General features: G+C 42.8%; 1 protein-coding gene and 1 long non-coding RNA gene across 2 annotated transcripts in view; one reads left to right on the top strand and one right to left on the bottom strand.

The window, feature by feature from the left end:
- The window catches only part of Tet1 (tet methylcytosine dioxygenase 1), a 78614-nt gene that overhangs the window by 13111 nt on the left and 39730 nt on the right, over window positions 1-25773 (top strand). The window contains exon 2 of the mRNA XM_029563358.1: window positions 6076-6129. Coding sequence (XP_029419218.1) covers window positions 6076-6129 — 54 coding nt within the window. The remainder of the gene's footprint in view (window positions 1-6075; window positions 6130-25773) is intronic.
- LOC115070272 lies at window positions 3553-5535 on the bottom strand. The gene is made up of 3 exons (XR_003849457.1): window positions 5385-5535; window positions 4811-4900; window positions 3553-4707 (listed from the first exon to the last, which is right to left on the bottom strand). It is a non-coding gene; the product is annotated as an uncharacterized LOC115070272 (long non-coding RNA).

The raw sequence follows: 25773 nt of genomic DNA, 5'->3' as shown, positions 1-25773 counted from the left end.
GTAGCCCCAGCTGTCCTGGAACTCACTATGTAGACCAGGCTGGCCTCAAACTCACAAAGATCCGCTTGCCTCTGCCTCCCAAGTGCTGGGATTAAAGGCAGCCCCTGTTTTTAATATCTTAAAATTTTATATGTATGTGCATTTGCTTATATGTATATATGTGCACCCTGTGAGTGCCTTGGACCCAGAGGCCCCTAGGCCAGAAGAGGGCATTGGAAATCCCAGAACTGGAGTTACAGAAGACCATTATTAGCCTCCATATGGGAGGTGAGATTCCTCAGTTCTCTGGAAGAGCAACCAGTACCTCTTAACCAACAAGCCGTCTCCCCAGCCCCACTCTTTTTTAAGACTGGGTCTCTGTACCTGTAGTTCACTGATTTGCTAGACTGAGTTGTCAGAGAGCCCAAGGGATCCTTTCTGTCTCTGCCTCCCCTATGCTGAGATTACAGGCTTATGTTGTGCCTGGCTTTTTGCTTATTATATGAAAAACTTTTGTGTGTGTGTGGTGCTCAGGATTGAGTCCAGATTGTGAAGGGTACCAGATAAGCATTCTCCACTAAGCTAAGTTACTAGCCCTCAGAAATCTTATTTGATTCCAGATTTATCTAAGCATTTCCAGTGACCCAGAAAGTTTGAATTTCAGTTGTTTATTACCTGTACAACATTTGATTAATTAGGAGTAACAATAATGTTCCAGTGATGTAATTAAACCACCAGGTAGTCAGGCACATTCAAGCTAATAATAAGATTGATGGGTTGCATCCTGCTAAGGATTTTTACTGATCTTGTATAAGATAGCATTTTCCCAGCATTCAGTGTGATGAGCCTGGAGTATCACCTGAGTTCAAGGCCAGCTGTTATAGTTTGCTTTCCATTGCTGTGATAAAACACTGTCCAAAGCCAAGGAGGGAAGGATTTATTTTATCTTACAAGTCCCTTGAGGGAAGCCAAGACAGGAACCTGGGGGCAGGAGCAGAGACCATGGAGGAATCCTGCTCACTATTGGCTTTCTTTCTCTAGCTTGTTCACTTACAGGTTTTGGTGGGGAGGGGTTCTGTTTTTGAGACAGGGAGACTCTGTAGTCCCAGCTGGCCTCTGCCTCCTGAATACTGAGACTAAGCTCAGTTATTTTTATTTTATGTGTACCAATGCTTTGCCTGCATGTATACCTGTGCATGCAATGCCCATGGAGGCCTGAAGAGGGCATATCTCCTGTGACATTGGTAGCTGTCATCTGGGTGGGCGCTGGGAACAGAACCTGAGCCCTCAGTGCTCTTAACCACCGAGCCATCTCTCCAGTCCCTATAATTGTTTTTTACTAAAATATTCCAGATAGGCAATTTTTTTCATGTAAATCGAATCTGGACAGTTACAGTTTTACAGAATTGTATGCTTGGGCCCCATACCTGTTGGGTTCTTACTAGCTCTGCTGGTCTTCTACCACAGAAGCATTGAACAATATAATCTAGCTCCCTGATGGCTGTTTTTTAAGGTAGCTGGTGGCAAAATATCTCCAGATTGTTTTCTTGTTAAGGCAAGCCCCACTTCTGTAAAGGGCTTTGCATTGCAGAATCTTAAAAGAATCCTCTTCATGGGCTGGAGAGGTGGCCAGTGGTTAAGAGCACTGGCTGCTCTTGCAGAGGTTCGATTCCTAGCATCCACATGGGGGCTAAAAACCGTCTGCAACTTCAGTGCCAGGGGAATTTGCCCTCTTTTGACACGGGTGCCCTTGCATGCAGGAAAATCATTCATATACGTTAATTTAAAAAAAATTCCCCTTCAGGCCCAGAAATGGAGCAAGTGTAGAAACTCTTTTGTCAGATAAAAATTCATGTCAAGGGCATAATTGAGTTTAGCCCAAGATGACCAGGAACATGATTTTCCTGCCATCAGATTTATTTTTATATATTTTATGTGTGACTGTATGCTATCTATGTATGGTGTTCAGAGGCCAGAAGAAGGCATTACATGCCCTGGAGGTGGAGTTCTAGCAGTTAATTATGGGCCATCTGATCAGAGTAGTAGGAACTGAGCTTGGATCCTCTGGAATAGCAGGAAGCACTCAACTGATGCCCCATCGCCTCCAGCTTCTATTTTTATATTTTTAAATGTAAATATCAGGAGGCAATGTGTTGTTGAATAAATACACATCAAGAAGATCAGATTTGAGTTTAACCTTTGAAATTTATTTTATGTGTGTGAATGTATTGCCTGCATTTAAGTGCTCCCATGTTATGCAATACATAATCAGAAGAGGGAGTCCCCTGGAACTGGAGTTACAGATGGTTGTTCGTCATTACGTGGATGCTGGGAATTGAACCCAGATCTTCTGGAAGAGCAGTCAGTGTTCTCAATTGATGAGCCATCTCTCCAGCCCTTCTGCTTTTTTTGTTGTTAGAGGTAAGGTCTCATTTAGCTTAGGCTGACTCCTGAATTCACTATTCAGGTTAGCCCAGAACCACAAGTATAGGCACTGGAACATATATGGCCACTGGCAGGAGACATTCCTAACAGTGATCAAGCACCTCATTCTGCCTATGGATTTGATACTGGTAGTTAGTGCTGTTCTGGTTTTCATTAATGCACCTATTGGCTGAGATGAGCTTTGCCTTTATTTATTAATTTTGCAGAACTGTACACTCAAAAATTTACCTAGGTTAACAAGTGTAACTGCATGGCTCTGAGCATATGGGTCACACAGGTAATATATTGATTTGAAATACCTCATCATATCACAACATGCCACTTTACTAGAGTAGAAAATGTTACATGCTTTTAGTCCCAGTACTTGGGAGGTAGATGCAGGTGGATCTGTGAGCTCAAGATCAGCCTCTTTGTTCTACATGGCAAGTTCCAGGTCAGGTGGGATTACAGGGAAACCCTCTTTCAAACACCCTCCTGTCCAAAAAATAAAATTAGATTCACATCCAACAGAGGAGGTTCAGTCTGTAGTAGCTATGGGAAACACGCTAAGTGTCTTGAGTTGCTGACTGATATTGTACAATGGCCAAGATGCTGGCAAAATGGTCTAGCACATAGAGCCAGTGACATGACCGTCTGCCAAGCCTGACAACCTGCATTCCATCCCTACATGACGGAAGGAGAGAACTGACTCTTGGTCGTTGTCCTCTGACTTCCCCAAATCCACAAACATGGGGATAAAGGAAAATAACCTATGGGAGCATTAGTTAAGTGATGTAATACAGACAAAAAACGATCAATGCTTTCTACATGTTTTCAAACCTTACAGTACGTGGTTGTGTTTCTACCCATCTCATGGTTACCTTGTTCACCACAGAGGTTCTTAGAGATAGTGTGTGCTTGTGTGTTTGCATTGGATGATTTGGCTTTGTTATGATTCATTGATTTTTGGTACAAATGTTTAACAAAAAGCTGAATAAGAGGATGTGTTCTTGGCATTTTCTTTCTTTCTTTCTTTCTTTTTCTTTCTTTCTTTCTTTCATTCATTCATCTTTCTTGGCTCCTTCCTTCCTTCCTTCCTTCCTTCCTTCCTTCCTTCCTTCCTTCCTTCCTTCCTTCCAACAGGGTCTCCCTGGTACCCCAGATGTCCTGGAACTGGCTATTTTACATTTTACAGAGATCCACCTGCCTCTGCCTCCCAAGTGCTGGGACTAAAGGCATGTGCCATCTTGCCCAGCTTGCCTGATGGTAGTGGGTTATCAATTCCAGCATTAGTGAATGTAACTTTTAGAAAGTAACATTTTCTACACTGATTGCTATATAGGCCAGGCTGGCCTTGAACTCACAGATCCGCATGCCTCCTGAGTGCTGGGATTAAAGCCACCCCAGCTGTAGTTTTATGTCTTGCTCTAACCAAAGTTAGCAGCTTTCAGCTAGAGTTCTATGTGTTCTGCCATATTTGACTCTAGTTGAAAGTTAGGGTTGGGAAAGTCAGGGCTACACAGTAAAACCTTGTTTCAAAAAATAAATAAAACAACAAAATTTGTGTGGAAAATGATTTGGGGTGTTGTGCAAGATAGATTGAAAGCTGGGACCCAAGGTGTATGAGTTCAATTGGTAGGGCACTTGTTTAGCATGCATGAGGCCCTGGGTTGCATCTCCAGTACCAATAAATATTTGGGTAAATAAATAAATGCAAAAACAAGTCATGTTAGACTTCAGGATCCAACAAGGAAAGAGCGTTTCCGTGGCATCCTGAAAGATGAGGAACCGAGTGAGGGTGATGAAACGCAGGCCTTCCGGACCTCACTCTGTTCCCAGTTTCTGGTTGTGGGAATCTGTTCTCAATCCAACTGCAAGTAGAAAACCTTTTTGGCTGTGCGGCCAGGCAGGCAGTCCTGCCAATCCTCCCAACGCACTGCTGAAACTTCGGCCCCAGGAGGCTGGAGCATGGGCTGGCTTCCCAAGATCTGTGCAGCTGTCAAGGTGGCTGTGATGAGATGGTGTCCGCCCCTGCACAGTTTTTTGGCAGTGACCTTGAGACCAGCCCAGCTCACCACAGCTACTCTGGTCCTCTGCCACTGGAGCCTTTGCGGCTGTTATAGCTAACGCCAGGGAGGCTAACCCGAGAGAGATTGCGCTGTTCCGGCTTTTCTTGGTGTCTGGCAGGTGTCCTTCTTGGTGCCAGTTTTCACTCAGTGCCTACCACCCGCTGAGTATGGGCACAATCCAGGTTTGTGTGGGGGGAGCTGTTGGAGTATTCCACCACTGGCTTAGGTCCGGCACCTGGGGAAGTGGGTGGTTGACCACCAAACTGGTGTACAGCAGGCAGACTCAACATGGGAAACACCACCCACCCACCCCTCGCTCCCATCGCTGGATGGCTCACAGAAAAGAGGCTCAGTGACAGTTGGTGATCTTAGGAGACAGGAGCCAGAGATGCCCTCTTATCCGAAAGGTTTAAATTGGAGACTGCCTTCTGGAAAAGGATAGAATTTTTTGGGCAGTGAAGGTCACCAGCTCAGTGCCTTTATTGTAGACCGTGTCAAGTGCATTTTGAAAGCTCCACCCCCTCTCCTGTCCTCATTCAGTCCTTTTTCTTCCAAGTATCTCATTATGTTTTAATCTGCCGTTGTCATTGGGCATTTATTGACAGAAATCAAATGACAGAAATCAAATCGCTGCTGTTTCTGGGCCAAGCGCCGGCTGCGGAGAGGTGTGGTTCCCAGGAATGAGACACGCAGCCCAACAGCTGAGCCTACCCTGTCCTCAAATAACCTCCCTGCCTTAAATATCGACAATATTTAGCCTTGCCTTATAAAGTCAAAATGCACAATACCTTCCAGAGTAGAAGCCAGCTCCGGTGCCCCCCTAGGCTCAGTGCTATCTCTTGCTCCAGGGCTGCAGCAGCCCGCCCCTCCCCCGCGCAGACCTGCCCTGGGTGCCACCCAGAGGTTACCGACCGGGGAGACTCCGCCATCGATCCGATGGTGGGGACCTTGGGGATTTTCCTGCATTGTCTGTTTCTGAAGGCTCCTGTAATTTCGGTGGCCGCGACCAGATCCTCTGCCGAGAACTCCATGTCACAGCTTGTGGCTGCCTGTGTCCTGTGGTGAGCCCAGCCGCACAGGAGATCCTTTGTCTAGGATAGAGCGAGGCTGGGAAGATCACTTTGGAGTTGCTAAGCTCTGCCTTGCCATTGGCTGCACTCTTTGTGGGGCTGTTTTTGCAAAAGGCATGCCCAGCACGTCTACAGTGCTGGCAGGCCAGGGCTGCCTTTAAACACCATGATAATAATACCAAAAGCAGTTTGCAGAACTGCTCTCTGTAGAGGCTTCCTCTGCAGAAACAAGCAAGATGGCTACCTCGTGGGCTTCGTTCGCTATGAAGAATACAGACGCTAATTAAGACAGACTTTTAAGGGAAAAAAGGGTATTTCCCTCCATCTTTATTTATGCAAGTTTTTTTTATCAGTGACTTTTAAAGTATACATTTTACATAACCTCCTTAAGGTCTGCCTGGCAAACATGAAGATGTTCTTAAACGGTATAAGTAGTTTTTATAGAGAATTAGCAAAAATAAATTTTGGAAGGGTGGGAGCTATTTTTCTTAAATGGAAGCTTATTTTCCAATTTTTTTTTTTTTTTTTTTTAGGTTATAAAAGAAAACAAGAGGCCCAAGAGGGAAAAGAAGCCCAAAGTTTTAAAGGTAATCAGCTGTTGATTGATATTTATATTTTTTTCTCCATTTCATGCAGTACTTTTCTGTCACCTGAGAATAAATTTTCATTACAGAGGATGCAAATTCTCCCAGGCTGTCACTGGATACATGAATTTTTCACTCAACCAAAGAGGAGTCTCTCTCTCTCACTCTCTCTCTCTCTCTCTCTCTCTCTCTCTCTAATGTACATATTAGCATCGTTTATTTTCAACTTCACAAAAGTCTTGTAGAAAAAGAAAGTTTATATGCAAAAGTGTTGTGAGTAAAATTCCTTTCCCCCTTTGTGCATCTGTGTTGCACCAGACTAGGCTTCAGCTCCACAAGAGAGAAGGTGACAGCTAGGATTCATTGTGATCTTTTAAATGCATCCCATTAAATATTTTTATAAAACCTGTGATTTTTCCCAAAGAGGAAAAGAAAAAAGGTCCTTAGAGTTTCAGATTTGTAAGTCACTGAGCTCTTCCAGCCAAACTATAATTGCTCAGTCTGAAATGCTTACTGTTTTATCTTTGGTTTTGACATCCATAGATTTTTAGGCAACATGTTTTTCTTGTACAGATTGCCTGCTGAGGAATTATTAGTAACCTGATTTGGTTATTAGCTAGGAAACTGTTTCAGTTTTGTGACACTAGTGTTAGAAGTGTTAATTTAAAAACCTATAGCCTCAATAGAAGTTCAAGTTTAGCCTTAGCATAGGCATTAGATGCTCCTGGGTTTAAGATTCCAAGAGGTATACCAGTATATTTATAACAATAAAGCAGTCTGTAATGTAAAAATATTTAAATATAATCATGGTTTAGTGTCTGCAAATAAAGTTTTTGCCCTTAAAGAAGAACAACATGTTGAACTATGACTGTCAATGTGACAGAATTTTGATCTCATTTGTTCCCCTGGTTGTGTAACTTGGGAAATGTTGACACTGAGAACCAAATTTTGCATTGCCCAGAAGCAAACCTTGCATTGCTTTCTGACTTGACCGACCACCTTGAGTTTTCTGTGTCCTGTGTGTACACTGCATCAACATGGACTTTTTTTTTGTCTCTTTGAAGCAGGGTCTCCCTGTAGCCCCAGTTGGCCTTGAACTCACAGAGATCTACCTGCCTCTGCCTCCCAAGTGCTGGGACTACAGGTGTGCACCACCATGCCCGGCAACATGGACATTTTTAATCAATCAAGTAATTACTGGATATTAACCACATAGCAATGTGGCAGGCAGGCTGTGAAATGAAAGGAATTGCTTGGCATAAATTTTCATGCATCCTGGACATAGAGAATAGGGGTTATATATTAAACCATCTTTTTATCTTCATTTGCTCTATCCACACCTAACACCTCACCTAACCGCCACCCAACTATAGACATGTATCATTAAAAGCCCAACGTGTATGTCCTTCTATACTGCTGTTTTTTGTATATTCATTTCAAGTGAGAATGTTTGTTAATGGGGTATGGGGTATGGTGGTTCACATCTGTAATCCCAGAAGATGGAAACAAGAGGATTAGGAGTACAGCCTGAGCTATTTAGGGAGTCCAAGGCTAGCCTGGTGTGCTGGATAGCTTTAGTTGTCAACTTGACACACCTGGATAGAGGGAGCCTCAATTGGGGAATTGCCTCCATTGGGCTGGTGTGTGACCATGTCTGTGGGGCATTTTCTCGATTTTTGAGTGATGTGAAAGGACCCATACCTGGGCAGATTTTTATGCATTGTATAAGAAAACAGTTTGAGGGGCTCAGCTGTTAAGAACACTTGGCTGTTCTTCCAGAAGACCCGGGTTCGATTCCCAGCACCCACATAGCAGTTAACTCTGTAACTCCAGTTCCAGGGGATCTGACACCCTCTTCTGGCCTCTGAAGTCTTTGCATGACACAGGTGCACTTACATACATGTAGATAATACACTCATACATAAAATAGAAATAATAATAATGATAATAATAATAATAATAATAATAATAATAATAATAAAGAATTCTGAAAGGTAATAAAAAGAAAGCAGGCTGAGCAGGGGTCAGGGGAGCAAGCCAGTAAGCAGCATTCCTCCATTGCCTGTGCTTCAGCTCCTGCCTCCAGATTACTGTCTTGAGTTCTACCTTGGGCTCCCTGACCCTGAAGATGTAAGCCAGATAAATTCTTTCCTTCCCAAGTTGGTATTGATCAGAGTATTTTGTCACAGCAGTGGAGAAACAAACTAGAACACCTAGGTTACTTGAGAACCCTGTCTTAAAACCAAAAGGACAATTTTAATCTTCTGATGTAAAAGCTATTAAATAGGTAGATGTGTGTGTGTGTGTGTGTGTGTGTGTGTGTGTGTGTACACGTACGTGTGTACAGAAGACCAGCTACACACAGAAATAAGGCTGGCACCTGAGCCTTCTCTCCCTTTTGATGGGAAATAGAATGGCTTTAATTAACTTGAATATTAGTTAATTAATTCTATGTTAGCTAGTCTGTGAGTGCTCTGTAACCTAAAATAAGTTTCAGAAGTGAATATCTCGTGTTTTTTATTTTTGATCTTTTAGGACTTTTTTTTTTGTTTGTTTGTTTGGCGGGGACGGTTGAGACAGGGTCTCACCATGTAGCCCCAGGGTGGCCTGGATCGTGAATGGACATCATGAACCATTAGGTTTGACCAAAATAAACATATTTAATGTTTATTTTTAAATTATTTTATGTGTATAAGTGTTTGCCTGCTTGTATGTAAATGTATCCAAATTGTGCAATGCCCAAGGAAGTCAGAAGAGGGCATCGGAGTCCCTGGAACTGGAGGTGCAGTTGCCAGATGGCCAGCAGCTACCATGCAGGCACTGGGAATTGACCCTGGGTCCTCTGCAAGAGCAACCAGACGCCTGAGCCATCTCTACATCCCCTTAATTTTTTTTTTTTTAAACTGGGCTTTAATCCCAACACTGGAAAGGCAGACAATGGTAGATGTGTAAGAGGCCAGCTTGGTCTACATAGCAAATTCCAGGCCAGCTGGAGCCAAAGGGAGACCCGGGAGGTTGGATCCCCTGGAACTGGAGTTAAAGATGGTTGATAGCCACCATATAGGTGTTGGGGTTTGAACCCCGGTCCTCTTCAAGAGCCAGCTCTCCAGCCCTAACAATTTCTTTTTTTTTTTTTGTCTTTTTGAGACAGGGTCTCCTTGTAGCCCCAGCTGATTAAAGGTGTGTGCCACCAGGCCCCGCATTTTTTTTTTTTTTTAATTTGTTATGTATCTGAGTTTTTGCCTGCATGTATAAAAGTGTACCCATGTCATGCACTGACCCTGGAGGCTAGAAGAAGACATCAGATTCCTTGAAGCTGAAGTTAAAAATGGTTGTTAGGCACCATGTGGTGCTGGGAACTGCCAGAGCAGCCAGTGCTCTTAACCTGAGTCATTTGACAATTTCATACGAATGTATAGTGAATTTGATTCTATCAAACACACACACACATACACACAAACACAGAGAGAGAGTGAGAGTGAGAGCAAGAGAGCTTTGTTCTCTACAGCAGAGATAGAACATTCAATTAGAGGGAATGCAGATCCTCATCACAGTTTTGTAGGAGGTGGGAGTGGAACACTGTCATTGGGAATACAGGATTCTTAGACTCTTGGGGAGTGTATTTTAGAGACAGGCTCTCAAACCGTACCTCACCCTAGCATTGATCTCTTGGTGATTTTTTTCCTCCAGTGCTGAGTGCCAGAATTATAGTCATGAGCCACCATGCCTAGAATATTGACTAAGGTATGGGCTTTCAAATGATTCCATTGGGAATTAATTTCTTTGTGGAGCAAAGTATATGTTGGTATTTGTATTTTGTATGTGTTGCTGGAGACAATCAAAGCTAAGGTCAGTGACTGCCTGGCAAACATTAGGTGGCACAGTCAAATCAAGGAAGGCAAAGAGCTATTGTCATTCTAAACCTGAGGCAGCCAGGAGGGGTGCTGGGAGCTCTGGAGTAGTTGGAGTGAGCAAAGGGGACAGGAAGGGACTTTTGCTTGCCCTTTGTTAGAGTGGCAAATGCCCTTTTCTCCTGCTGCTTTCATTGGCCAACCCCATTAGGATGCCAGAGAAGAAAAGGCAGTTTTCTGGTGAACCCCATCCTCCAGAGTGGAGAAGGTAGAGAAGGTGGAGTGTGGGCCTCTACCACCCCTTACCAGGCAAAGCCAGGCATTGTGGTGCTCTTATGGTGCTCACTTGTGCTACCAGTCTTGGGAATCAAGGCCTGTGCCATCATGGCAAAACCTGGACTTGGAATGTAGAGATGAGAATTTCCAAGTCCAAGGCCAACCTGATTAGAAGAAAATAACACTAACAACAAACCAGGAAATAAGCAGACATTACCCAATGCAAGTCATTAGTACCCAGTATAGGTCATTACTGCAGGGCAGAATGTAGAGTCAAAGTGAACCCACTCCCCTCTTAGGTCATGTAAGCAGTAGGACACAGGAGGGTGGAGACTTGGAAGGTAGGATGGGAGGGTAAGAAGAAATTAGGGGGGAAAATGATCTCTGTGTATGTGTGTGTGTGTGTGTGTGTGTGTGTGAGAGAGAGAGAGAGAGAGAGAGAGAGAGTATTTTATATATATATTTCATATATGAGATAGTGAAATTGGTTTAAAAATATCAGAGCTCAGAAGATGAAAATGGTAGCATAGGTGAGGCTGGGTGAGGGGTGTATAAAAAGCCAATGCTAAACCATCTCAAAGCAAAGTGGAAATTCTTAGGAGGGTAACATACATTCTTCAGTTAGATTCTCTTTCTTGGTTGCCAAGGGATGTTTTCTAGTTATTTGGTTATAAAATACTATCAAAGCAGTACGTTATTTGCAAGAATTGGGTGAAAAAAATACCAAGAAATGTCAGTGGCTATTAAACCAGGAAACTGTCTGCAGAGGCTGATTTAGAAAAGAAAAAAATGAAGAGGAAGTAGTGATCTTGCAGCAGGCCCGCTGCTTCCTTCCTTGATGATGCTGATAAAGTGGAACAGTGAATGGGGGTTGGGGGGCCTGGATCTCACTAGCAGAAGACAGGGTAATTGTATGTTTTGATCCTAAAATGTTTACAGAATCACCAATGGATTATATTCATTCATGCTTTGATTAGTCTAATATAGTGACATAATATTTACAATGATTCTGTAGCCTTTATTAAATGCTTTATAAGTTTCTTTTTGAATATTAATATTAGGTAAAGGGTTTTTTCCTGGAACTCACTGTGTAGACCAGGCTGGCCTTGAACTTACAGAGATCTGCCTGCCTCTGCCTCCCAAGTGCTGGGATTAAAGGCATGAGCCACCACACCCGGCAGGTAAAAGATTTTTAAGGACATAGTAAATGTGGCCACAATAGTGTATATGTATATGTATATACACACACACACACACACACACACACACACACACAATGTGTTTCCTTGACAGGAGATTAGATGCTAATGAGGAAAGGCAGGCCAAAAAGTTAAAAACAAGTGAATAAATTGTGCTCACTAGTTTAAAGGAAACTAAAGAAAATTAGCTTTCAAACTTGGTAGCTCTTTAGTTGTTTTGTTTTGGTGTTTTGAAATAGGATCCTGGTGGTTTCCAGGTCTACTGTGGACTATGTATCTTGCATATTCCCTTCACTTATAGTTTGTTATTTTGTTACTTGTGTTGGTTTTAAAGGGTTGTATTACATAGAATTAAGATACTTGTTTGTTTGAAATCCATTAATGGCCAAGAAATCAAGGTAAAGCAGAGTATCTAAAGATTGTTTTTCTGCAAGCTTATCTGCCACTTTGTTTCAATTTGTAAAAAATCATTGGTAAAATGATAGGTTTTTGTTACTTTGTACTTAACAAATAGTAACCAACATTCCCCTACCAAAATGTTACAAGTTAAAAATTGTAGATTGCCTGGAGTGGTGGGGCAAGCCTTTAATCCCAACATTTGGGAGGCAGAGGCAGGCAGATCTCTGTGAGTTCAAGGCCAGTCTGGTCTACATAGTGAGTTCTAGGACAGCTGGGGCTATAGGGAGACCTTGTCTCAAAAAGACCAAAAAATAAAATAAAATAAAATTGTAGATCATGCCTGCATGGTGGTACATGCTTTTAATCCCAGCACTTGGGAGGCAGAGGCAGGTGACTCTTTGTGAGTTTGAGGCCAGCCTGGTCTACATAGTGAGTTTCAAGACAGCTGGGGCTACAGGGAGACCCTGTCTCAAAAAAGACCAAAAAAAAAAAAAAAATTGTAGCTCATATAACAGATCACCTTGATCATTGTTCATAGAAAAGACATGGCTGTTCTTGCGGAGGACCCGGGTTTGATTCCCAGCATCCACATGGCAGCTACAAACTGTCCTTAACTCCAGTTCCAGGGAATCTGAAGCCCTCTCCTGACCTGCGGCAATTGTACGACACGGGTGCACTCACATACATGCAGGCAATACACTCATACACATAAAATAAAAATAATAAAATATTTTTTTAAAAAAGACATTTTTATAGAATTCATAGTCCAATGCAAGGAATCTCAGACTTTTGCATTTAAGAGGTCAGTAAGGAAAAATTAGGAGGTGTTGGGTGGCAGGGGGTGGCGGTTGGACTATCCACAACAGATACCAGTCTAGCTGTGCATGATAGTGCACACTTATATTTCCATCGCAAGGCAGGGGGAATCAAGTCAGGAGTGCCAGCCTCAGCTAGACAATGAGACCTTATCTAAAAATAGGCTAGAGGTGGGATAGCTCATGTGTAGAGTGCTTGCTTGCTTAGTATATAATATGCTCAAAGCCTTGGGTTCCATTTCTAGGACCCATAATCTCAGCACTCTGCAATTTCACCTGTAATCTCAGCACTCAGGAGGTGGAGACAGAAGGATCAGAAATCAGGGTTATCATCTGTTATATGTTGAATTCTAGGTCAGTATTAATTACCCTGTCAGAACACAGAAACAGACACACACAGGGGGAGAGAGAGAGATTTCAAAACAAAGGGGTTGTATGTAAGTTTTGTGACTGAATCCATCATCTCTACTTTGTTCATGTCAACCTGGCACAAACTGTTAGGGACATGTGTTTATACAGCAGTGTTTATTCACAAGATCACAGGCACACATGGGGCTTCTTGTTTGCATAGCCAGAAGGTGTAATGTACTATTTTGCCTAGAGATGATCAGATAGAACTAGGCTCACACATAGCTGTTTGTTTATCACTGCAATTCATATACTTCAGTATCTCAAGATTCCTGTCTAACTGGATGTGCTGGCTTACATATGTAATTCCAGTACTGGAGAGGTTTGGGGAGTTGGCCTGCCTTCCTGCAGAGTGCCAGGCCAGCCTCGGCTACAGTGTGAGACCTGTCTCAAAAAACAAAACAGGTCCATTCTGATATCTAGGAATGATCCCAGAGAATCCATGAGTAAAAAGCCAAGTGTGGTTGGATGGGCTGCAGGAAATTTTCATTCATTCAAGCTGTACCACAAAACAAAATAAAAGCCTGATAGTCTTAGCCCACAAAAGAACATATGCCTTGTGTTTTTATATGTCTTCTGTTTGAAATACCTTCTCATAGTGGTGTGTGTGTGTGTGTGTGTGTGTGTGTGTGTGTGTGTATGCTTGTTCCTGTAGGTGGATTTACATTTTTTTAAAAATTATTTTTGTATGTATGAGTGTATTGCCTGCATGTAGATAGGTGTACCTGTGTGCAGTGTCTGCAGAGTTAGGACAGTTCTTAGGTGCCATGTAGGTGCTGAGATACAAACCTGGGTCCTCTGCAACAGCAGCCAGTGCTCTTAACCACTGAGCCATCTCTCCAGCCCCACAGGTGGATATTTTTAAAGCTCAAAAGTTAACTTTTGTCTTCCTTGCTCTTTTATAATTATTGTTTTATTATTTTTGAGACAGGGTCTAACTATTCCTGACTTGCCTGGAACTCTATATAAGCCAGGCTGCCACTGAACTTAACAGAAGTTCCCCTTCCTCTGCCTCCTAATGCTGGGATTAAAGGCGTGCACCACCATGACCAGTGGCTACTTTATTATTATTTTTGATATATGTGCATGTTTTTCTTGCATGTATGTAATGTACCCAGTGGAGATCAGAAGAGGGTGTCAGATCCCCTGGAGCTGGAGGTCGAAACAGTTGTCAGCCACCATGTAGTTGCTGGGACCTGAACCCAGGTCCTTTTCAAGAGTAACATCGTGTTCTGAACTGTTGAACCATCTCTTCAGCCCACCTTGTTTTTTGAGACAGGATCTCTTACTGACTCTGGAGCTCACAGGTTGGCTAGGCTGGCCAGCCAGTACACCAGGAATTAGCCTGTCTCTAAGACATGCCTCTCCCAATGCCAGGATCCAAGCTTTCTTTTCTTTAACTATTTTTGTTACATTTACTTTATGTATTTGTTTATTTAGTGTACTCTCAGAAGTCTGCTTGCTTGTAGGTCCCAAGGTCCAAACTCAGGTGGTCAGGCTTGGCAGCAGGTGCCCCTGACTTCACTGCTCTCTCTACCCTTAATTTTGTTGTTGTTGCTTGCTTTGTTTGAGACAGTGTCTCTAGACCCACGTTGGCCTGGAATTCAGCGATCTACCTGTCACTGTCTCACAGGAACTGGCATCCAAAGTATACACCACCACGCTCAGCCTTTCTTATTTTGTGATTGTATTTCCAATTTCTTTATTCTGAGCTTTGAGGAAAGTTTTGAAACACTTTGACATGGAATAAACAGCCCAGACTAGGGCAGAGAGTCAAGAATGTCAACCAGTGAGGACTCTCATATAAATGAAATCAAAATGGACTTCATTTGACATACTCTTGATCTTTGTTTAAGGTCTTCTGTAGCATAGAAATGGCCAATGACCAGCAAATAATATGGTATGGGGTGTCAGTCAGTGATAACTCAGCTAGCATGCTTAAGGTCCTGGGTTGAATTCCCAGCTCCATAAGAATCCTTGCCCTTCTTCACTTACTTAAAATGAGGCTGGACATCTTGAATCATTCAAGTCTGCCAGACAATTAAACAAAAATACAAACAATAAAAATCAGATTAGAAGAAAGAATGAGAAACTCAGTCCGGCTGGCCTCTAACTGGAGGCAGTCTTCTTGCCTCAGCCTCCTGTGCTGTGCTACTGATCAGGATAACCACAACCAGCTTGTGGCTGTTCCCAAGTATAGGCAAATGGTTATTTTGGATTATGAAACTCAAGGTACCATGTGACACTGAAAAATTGGTTTGGGGAATGAGAGAAATTAGAGAGTACAAAGGAATGTGCAACAGACCTCATTCCTTCTTTATCTGTGGTTTTCCTCGGTTCTTTATCTTAGCTGGAACTTGGAAGCAAAGAAAGCCCAAAACATAGGGACCAGGTGGAAATCAAGAAGATAATTACCCAATCAGTGACCTGCAGGGTAGGATAGAGTAGCTCTGCCTGAAAGAAGAGATTTGCTTATAGGCCCAATAAGGAAACAAATTGCATAAACTGTCTTTCTGGTTTATATAATCTCCCAAAACACCCCACGACTTCTCAGTATAGAGAAGTATGGGTGTATATAGGTGAGATGTCTCCCGAAGCCTTGCACTTTCCGTGCAAGAAGGAGGACCTGTAAAAGCTGGGTGGGGGTAGTACACATCAAACATCCCAGGTTTCCTATTTCTAAATGGAGGGGAGTGGTAGGAACATTCCTAGAAAGAAGCTCCTGGGCCAGACGGCCTGGGGTATACCAGAGAGACAAGAGGTGAGACAAGGTGAGAATTATCAGAGCATGTCCTCTAATCTCATGCAGCGGCCAAGGCATGTGTACCTGCGCTCCCTCACACATGCACACACACACACACACACACACACACACACACACACACACACACATATATATATAAAAACAAGAGCAGTGCTCTTAACTGCTGAGCCATCACTTCAGCTACAAAGCCAAAGTGTATGAATTAATCAATACAAGGGACTGGAGAGATGGCTCAGCGGTCAAGAGCACTGGCTGCTCCTGTAGAGGACCTGGGTTTGAATCCCAGCACCCACACAACAGCTAAAAACCATCCATAATTTCAGGTCCAGGGGATTGGGCACCCTCTTCTGACTTCCATAGGCATCATACAATACAGGTGCTCTTACGTGCAAGCAGAACACTCATACTCATAAAATAAAGATTAATTTTGTATCCCACCAAAAATGCAAATTAGTATGATCTATAATAACATTAAAGCTGGGTGTGGTGGGCGAGAGAGGCAGACCTCTGAGATTGAGGTCAGCCTGGTCTACATAGTGAGGTCCAGGCCAGCTTCAGGGATACCCAGTCTCAAACAATGCAAAATTTATGCCAGGTAAGATACCTATAATCCCAGCACACATAATATATAGGCAGACTGCCATGAGGTCAAGGCCAGAAAGCCAGCCTGGTTGACTATAAGTTCCAGAGTGAAACCCTATTCAAAGAAACAATAAATAGGAAATTTCAACGAATTCATTGAAAAAGGCCATGGTCCTTTAGTTTTAATTTTTGAGTCCCTTTCTGTTGCCCAGTCTGGTCTAGAACTTTCTATGAAGCAGAGAGTGTGCTTGAATTCCTGATCCTTTTGATCTTACAACTGAAGGGATTGGAGTACCATAAGCCTTTGACCTCAGCACTGGACGTAGAGGCAGGGGTCTCATAGACAAACAAATAATTGAAAAGTCCCTTTTGTGGGGTTATGTAGGCCTGGACTGCCTTACCACTGGGTGTTTTAGTTTCTTTGATCCTAATCCTTCTAATAGGTTTTCAGTCCTGTCAGTCAGTGGCTTTGTGCTGCACTTCCCTAATGGCTAGTATTTTTTCCATCTGTACACCCTATACCTTAAGTTTTTTGTTCATTTGTGTGTCCCTCCAACATGTCTGGAAAGTATGAACTTCCTGCCTCAGCCTCAGGAATGATGGATAATGACTGGCACCATTGTGCCAGAGGAAAAGAATACCTTCAGGTGGTTTAGAACCTGGTAGCAGTCCAACCTGCTACTTAGCCAAGGATGACCTTGAACTTCTTGCTTCCACCTCCCAAGCCACAATACCAGGCTGTGTTACATGCCTATAATTCCAGTAGTTAGAGGTTCAGCCAAGAGGATTGATCTGGAATAGAGAAAGGCTGTTTTTATTAGGCTGATTTTCAAAAGTAGGAAGCTTGGGGCTGGAGAGGTTGCTCAGAAGTTAAGAGCACTGGCTGCTCTTGGAGAGGACAGGTTCAGTTCCCAGGATCCACAGGACTGCTAACAACCATCCATAACTGCAGTTCTAGAGAATCTAGTGCCCTCTTTTGACTTCCACATAGTATTAATCAAGAAAGAGTATCCACAAGTATGCATATTGATGTAGTAAGTGGTTTTGTTACCTAAATTTTATTGCTAGCCGGGTGTGGTGGTGCACGCCTTTAATCCCAGCACCCGGGAGCCAGAGGCAGGCGGATCCTTGTGAGTTCAAGGCCAGCCTGGTCTACATAGTGAGTTCCGGTTAGCTGGGACTAGAGGGAAACCCTGTCTCAAAAAGACAAAAAAAAAAAAAATTTATTGCTATAAACTAGCAAATTATAGTTGTGGGATTCATGCTATCATATGCAGTAATTTTTTGCTGTGGGCACTTGAATCTTCCTCTATGCTTTTGAAATGTACAATAGTGTAAACTAATCACGTTGATGTGCAGGTGGAGGGTTTTTTACAAATATATTTACATATAATAAAGTACTCTGACTAGAAATATGTTATTCATGCAGTTTTCTGATAGTCTTCCTGTATAGCCTGGATCTCACTCACTATGAAGATCAGGCTAGCTATAAACTGGGCAATTCCTGCCTTTGCCTCCACACTGCTAGTGTTAGACAGGTAGCCTCTTGAGAGCTGGGATTACAGCTGTGCTCCATACCTGTTTTCTTACAAGGTTTAATTTCATTTTCTTTTTTCTTTGTCTAGGCTTTTGATGTCATTCTTTTTTAAGACTTATTTTATTTTTAATTATGTGTCCCTCTATATGGGTTTGTGTGCTTGGGTGGGGGCTAGGAACTGAAATATGGTCCCGGGAGAGCAGCAAGCAGACTTAATCGCACTGAGCCATGGCTCCAGCCCAAGGTCAATCTTTAAAAAAATTTTTTTTTAAATTTTTATTTATTTATTTATTTATTTGTGTGTGTGTGTGTGTGTGTGTGTGTGTGTGTGTGAGCATTTCATACAGAACATCTCAAACAATCTTAATCATCTTCATGCCCCCATCCTCACTGGCAGCCTTCCATAGCTTCCCCCACCCCCACTGGAGCCTATATACTCTGTCATCCCTGTTACTGCCCAGTGCCCCCAGCCATTCCCCAGTGCAAGTCCATCCAAGTCTAGTCAGCCTGTCCCTTGTTTTAGGAAGATCAGCTCTTCTTCATCTAGCAGCAATCAGTTGCCAACATTCCTTTAGATAAGATTGGAGTCTACTGTTCATTATCCCAGTTCTATGCTGGGATACTGTCTGCATGGGACTTGTATATGCTGATAACATTGCCTTAGAATCATATAAGCAGGTTCCCAGGAGCTTATAAGACTGCTTTCATATGGTCATTTACATCCTCCCTGGGTCTTACAATCTTTCCACTCCCTCTTCCATGATGCTCCCTGAGCCCTGGTTGGGTAAAGGGGTCCTGCCCAAGGACCATTATTTATCAGACTCTTGATCTCTACACTTGGGCTGTTTGTGACCCTTTGTGTTCCTGGCCCTCTGCTTTATGAGGGAGCTTCATTATTGAGAACTGATTCATCAGTGTCCTCTTCTTTATCCCTGTTCTATGTTCCATGAGCCTTAGGTGTAGAGGTTGCATTGCAGATGTGTCACTTAGGCCTGGGCAATTCATAGACAATGTCCCTGTGTGATCAGTTGTGGTACTTGGTATTAGTCTCTGCTGCAAAATGAGCTTGGTTGATGAGTGGTGACTGGGATGTTTGTTCAATGATAAGGATTTGGTGCTAGGATCCACATAGGAGGGAGAACATATATTTGTTTTTCTGAGTCTGTGTTCCATCCATTTACATGAAAATTTCATGATTTCATCTTTCTTTACTGCTGAGTAGATCTCCATTGTATAAATGTACCACATTTTCATTATTCACTCATCAGTTGAGGGACACTTAGAAAAATATTTTCTATTTTATGTGTAATGCCTACATTGCACCCTTGGTGTGCAATGCCCATAGAGTCAGAAGAGGGCATTAGATTTCCCTGTAACTGGAGTTGTTAGCCATAATGTGGGTGCTGGGAATCCTGGTCCAATGCAAGAGCAGCCACTGCTCTTAACTATTGAGCCATCTCTCAGTCCTCCAAGGGCAATCTTGACCTTTCTCCATTGAACTGGGGCACTGGAAAAATTCTGTAATTTGCCTCTTCTTAAACATACTACATCTTTTTTATTGGCATTTCTATTTACTTCCCTACTATGAATGAAGCCATGAAGAACATGTTATCGAGGTTTTGTGTTTGGGGGAACATATGTTTTCATTTGTCTTCTATTTGGAAGAGGAATTGCTGAGTCACAGGGAAGATGCATATTTAAGAATTTCCACTAGGAACTATTAGTTTCAGTTGCTGTGCAGCTTCTCCACCTTCGGATTTTGGCAGGTTTTTCCTTTAGTCATTCTAAGCATTGCCACGCTTGTTCTAATTTTTAACCCATTGTATGGTTGGGAGCTTTTTTGTTTGAATTTCTTTTTTCAGTCAACTCTATCATATCAACCGAGGCCAACCTTGACATCCTCATTCTCTTGAGTCCACCTACCATGTGGTGGGATTATAAGAGTGCGCCACTATAGTTTGGTTCAGTTTTGTTTAGGGGTGGGGAGCTATCACCAGGTAACTCCTACTGTGTAGGAACTGCTTCCCTGTTCTCCTAATGTGTACCATCTGCTGATGCTTCCATATTGGAACTTTGTGTTCTTAAAGGATGTACAATCTTCCTGCTTCTGCCTCAGGAATGCTAGGATTATAGGTGCGCCCTCATGCCTGCCTCACAGTATGCTTCTGTAATACTTTTTATTTTGAGCTCTACCTATGTATTCTATAGTGGTTGGGAATTTGATCTTCTTGTCATGACCTGGGAATATGGACTGCAGAAGCACTCTATATACCTTAGGTAGTGAAAAGGAAAGAATAATTCTGCATTAAAGGTGGCACACACCTTTAATCCCAGCACTTGGGAGGCAGAGGCAGGTGGATGTCTGAGTTCCAGGCCTCCAGGCCAGCCTGGTCTACATAGTGAGTTCCAGGCCAGCTAGGGCTACTGGGATACCCTGTCTCACAAAAAGACCAAAAAAATTATTTTTGGTAACAAGGTCTCACTATGTCACATTTGCATTATAAAATATTTTGTTTTTAGACAGGTGTCCCCTTGACAACACCTTGTAGTTCAGGCTGGCCTGAAACTCACTATGTATGGAGCACAGTGTAACCTGATCCTCTGATCTCAACCTCTCCAGTGCTGAATGATAGGCAAAACACTAGGGTTTAGCACATACATTCTTAGTGAAAAAAACCTGAGAAGTGGGTTGACTTAGGTCATCACGTGGCTTAAGCATCTGTCATGTTTCTGCTCTGTATACTTAGCTTTCTTGTCTGGGGTGGTGGCCCACACTTAAATCTCAGCATTAGGGATGTGTAAACTTGGCTCCATAGTGACTTCAAGTTCAGCCTGAGTTGTGTATGTGCATCAGTGTGGGGGCATGATATAGGGCGGGGCATGTGGCACTCATCCTATGGTGTATAACATCAGTGAGAGATTTGCCACCTTAGCCTGGAAGGGAGAACGAAAGCTGGGTCGGGGTACCAGGTACCAGGAAATCACAGTTTCCTATTAGGAGTTGGCCTTTGTCTGGCACCCTAACATTCACAGGTGGAGTGAAATCCTTGATTGGATCTGTTGAATTTTGCTATCTCTCATTGACTTAAGCAGAAACACAGATGGCCTCTTGCAAGCTTACTAAACCTCAGAACTGTGTGTTAATGCTTCTGCATATCAGGAGCCCCCCCCCCCCCAAATTCAAGAATTGGACATAAAAGCCTGCTTGTTAGGTTCAGTTTATAGCTTTGTAATCTATCAAAGGGACGTGAGAAACAGTGACAAGTGTCACAGGCTAGGGAACCACACACATCATGTTCTGGTGTTTTAATTTCACTGAAAGCCTTCTCTCAGCAATACCTGTCACTCAGCTATGTTCCTCTCTACACATATCCACAACAATTTATTTTATTGTGTTACACTAGTCTTTTGAGACTTCAGAATCTGGTAATGACCTAATTTTTTTTTTATTGTAATAACAATCTGCCTAGATTGTTTTGGAGTATTATTATTATGATCTTGTTTTGTTTTTGTGTTTTTGTTTTTTGTTTTGTTTTGTCTGTTTGAGATAGGGTCTCCCTGTACCCATAGCTGGCCTGGATTGGCTATAGAGAGTAGGCTGGCCTTGAACGCACTGAGATCCGCCTGCCTCTCAAGTCCCAAGTGCTGAGATTAAAGGCATGCTCTAGCACATCCAGTTGTTTCTTTGCATTTTCAATATTCTAAATTAATGATATAGTCCTAATTTGAAAGTTGTTTAAGATGTTGAAAGTCTATTACTCCAGAGGCTGAGGCAAGAAAATCACATACATTTTGAGGCCTTGCCTGGAAAAAAAAAAAAAAAAAAGAACCAGAAAAAAATAGGCACACAAAATACAGGGCAGAGAAGATAGCTCCAAATCGTGATGGCCTGAGAAATGATTCCACAAGCTTTCCTCTGACCTCTAGGAGTGTACTGTGGCATCTGTACCAACCAAGCCCCACAATAATGTAAAAAGAAGATATACAATAAACTGACTATATCCTCATTTGAAGTAAGCATTTAGGTTTTTGTGTATGTGTATCGTTAGAAGTATGAGGTATCACCCTAAAATACACCACACACACACACACACACACACACACACACGCACACGGGTTTTAAACAGTACAAACTGGCATTGAGTTCCCAGTCCTCTAGGCTCCACCTGAAGTACAGGTGCCACATGTGCACCATTGCCTCCATCTTACAGTGGGAGCATTCCACATGGGTCCTACATTCTTGATCTTTTTTTTGATACAGGGTTTCACCCCCAACTGGCCTGAAACTCACTTTGTAGACCAGGCTGGGATTAAAGGCATGTGCCAGTATGTCCAATGGATCCTACATTCTTAGAATAGATCATAGAGTATCTAGTCAATCATCAAGTCCTATTTGGAAGATTAAAGTCCAGGTTGGGGACAGTACACTAACAAGTATGCCTGTCTACTTCATTTTATGAAGATCTATGCAGGGACTTTGAGGAAGGAATGGTCACTATCTGTGTGAGGGTAGTTATGAAATACTGATTCTGATGGTAGTTAACCTTTTGTGCACATCTTGGGATAAGTATTTGCAAGTCATTTATATGAGTGCTAAATAACTAAAGAAAAGGTCTGGTGCAAGCACACATACACACACACACACACACACACACACACACACACTTTCTTTGCAAAGCTGTGGGTGGGACTTGCATGGGGAGACAGTGGAGTCAGTAAAATGTGTCCAGTCTCAGGATGTTGCAGAACTTGCTTACTGGACTGAAAAATGTGTATTTTGCTCAGGAGGTAGTGTTTCCCAGGCTGAGCTTTGTGTCTTCATTGGGTACTTTCTCCAGATCCACAGGAGTTTTGCCAGTTGCAGGTAGATTCTATAGGAACAGGGTGCATTGTTGGAATCTATACACAACAAGCTGAACTTGAGATGTCTTCATTCATTCATTCATTCATTCACTTGTTGTCTCTGCAGCTCAGGTTTACCTGGAACTCACATCAATCCTCCTGAGTCAGCATCTGAAATTCTATGATTACAGATAAGAACCTCCAAGCTCAGTTCCTGATATAAAAATATAGAAATTCACAGGGCATGATGCCTTTGATCCCTGCACTCAGGCAAAGGAAGTATGAGGCCAGCTGGGGCTACAGGAAGACCCTGTCATTTTTTTTTTTTTTTTTTGGAGACAGGGTCTCCCTGTAGCCCCAGCTGTCCTGGAACTCAATGTAGACCAGGCTGGCCTTGAACTCACAGAGATCTACCTGCCTCTGCCTCAGGAGTGGTGCTGGGATTAAAGGCATGCCTGGCCAACCCTGTCCTTTTTTTTTTTTTTTTTTTTTTTTTAAACATTTACTTGTGTACATACATGTTCATGCCGCAATGCATGTGTTATGGACAGAGGATAGCTAATGTGGGTCAGCTCTCTCCACAATGTAGGTTCTAGGCTAGAACTCAGGCCAGTTGGTTTGGCTGCAGGTACCCGCCGTTATGGCTGAGACAGGGTTTTATATCTACACAGTGGAGCATGCCTTTAGCACGATCCAAGGTGCTGGGATTATAGGCTTGGGCCACCATATCCAGTGTACGTATTTTAAATATTGAAAATGTTTTAGTGTCAGATTTCAGATGTTTTATTAAGGTATGCTTACTTCAAGTTTCTTAGGTCCAGTTTTAAAATTAAAATATTTTACTGTGGATGTAGTTTGATTGGTAGCGTGTTTACCTAGCATGGACAAAGCCTTCAGTTTGACACTCACTGCATTATAGCAGGCATGGTTGTATTTGCTTACAGAAAACACCAGCACTTGAGAGGTAGAGGCAGGAGGTCCGAAATTCAGGGTCTTTGTATATGGAGTCCAGCATAGGCTAGATGAGAGCATGCCTCAAAACAAAATCTGGTTGTTTTAGCATTCTGATCATTTTTTTTTTGTTTTGTTTTGGTTTGTTTTTGAGAAAGTATCTCAGTTTGTAGATCAGATTGGCCTCAAACTCACAGATCCACCTGTTCCTTCCTCCCAAGTGCTGAGATTAATGGTGTGTGCCCCCATAACAGGCTTGAAATAATATGTGGATATTGATTTAGAATGAGTGATTGTGCTGGATAGCTTTAATGTCAACTTGACACACCTGGGTAGAGGGAGCCTCAATTGATGATTTGCCTCCATTGGCCTGCCCTGTGGCATCTTCTTCATTACTGAGTGATGTGGAATAGCCCAGCACACTGTGGGTGGAGCCACCTCTGGGCAGGTGGGGCTATGTTGTCTTGTACAAGCACTGGCCAGGGGAACAAGTAAATAAACAACATTCCTCCATGGCCTATGCTCCAGCTCCTGCCTCCAGGTTCCTGCCCGGAGTTCCTACCTTGGGCTCCCTGATGAACTGATCCAGACAATGTAAGCTGAATAAACCCCTTCCTCCCCAAGTTGGTAGTGGTCAGTGTATTTTGCCACCACAATGAAGAAACAGTGATTAAAATTAATAAATTAATTGGAGCTGTTTCCTTTTGGTGTGCTTTAGGTTTCCTTTTTTTCTTTTTCTTTTGCTGTGAGTTTAAATGTTGTGTTGTCTCACTATGTAGCTCTGGCTAGCCTGGAACTCACTTTGTAGACCAGGACTTCCCAATACAGGGATTAGAGGCATGACTCAACACACTAAGCAACAGATTGGTTTTATGAAACCCAGTATATACTTTAAAAAAATTTTAAATAATTTTTAATAACTACATGATTAGAAGAAGCGTTTTATTACAGCTTTAACATATTCAGTAACATACTCCAGAGCAAGAATACATCTTTTTCACACGTGGCTGTAAGTTTCTAGGTTCACTGAACTCAGTATAAGTCTTACAAGACATAAAATTGAATGAGTTTTTAACCTTTAAAAAAGATCTTCATTTTAGAATATAAACTCATTGTTTTTGCTACTAACACTGAGATGTTGGCTCATGCATCTCTAATCTGTTTGTATCTGATTATTACTAGTCATAATCGGTTGCACTCGGATCCTTGGAGCCTGTTATGTCTATAAAGTCATCAGGTAGATTTCAATGGTAATTTATCACCTCTACTAATTAACATGACAAATTTTTATGCTTCCTCCTCAAATATAATACACGTTTTTAGTTTGTTGATTTTTTTTTTGTCTGTATATCACACAGAACATCCCAAACCATCTTGTTCAACTATACACCCACTTCCCAGATGGCACCCTCCCATAGCCTCCCTCCCTCCGCTAGAGCCCTTATACTCTGACATGCCTGCTACTATCCACTGTGTTGTTGGCACCCCCAGACATTCCCCACTACTTGTCCATCTGGTGAATCTAGTCAGCATATCTAGAGGTCTTGATTAGGGTCAGCTGTTCATTTTCCCAGTTCTATGCTGGGTTACTATATGGGAATCATTTTGGCCAACCTGGCTAACAACTCAAAAGAAAGTATCTCCTATCTGGCATTGTTGCTTGTTAAGCAGCCTTTAACTATACATATGGACTCTTAAAAATTATATTGGGACTCTCCCGCCCTCAGGCCTCTCTGGGGGTAAGTCTACCATGCAGTCCTCTGCGCCTTGACTCCGCCAGCCGCCCTCACCCTTCCATCTCCCCCGCTGTTCTCTACTCCTAGCTTGGGCCCTGTGCCATTCCTAGTCTTGGGGCCCCAGACACCTGGGGAGCCACTGCTGATTCCTGACCCTGTTCACCCCCACAGGCTTGGTGCCTTGCTTGGGCCCCAGGAGCACTGCCTCTAGACACGGCCCGCCCTCACCTCCCTCTACTTCCCTGGTCCTGCAACACCCACCAGCCTCTTTCTGGGGCTGACAGCCT

The sequence above is a fragment of the Nannospalax galili genome, unplaced genomic scaffold (genome assembly GCF_000622305.1).
Source record: "Nannospalax galili isolate Female #2095 unplaced genomic scaffold, S.galili_v1.0 scaffold156, whole genome shotgun sequence".
In the NCBI taxonomy this organism is placed as follows: Eukaryota; Metazoa; Chordata; class Mammalia; order Rodentia; family Spalacidae; genus Nannospalax; species Nannospalax galili.
The sequence above is the reverse complement of the archived record's forward strand: the minus strand, read 5'-3'. Positions and strand labels throughout refer to the sequence as shown.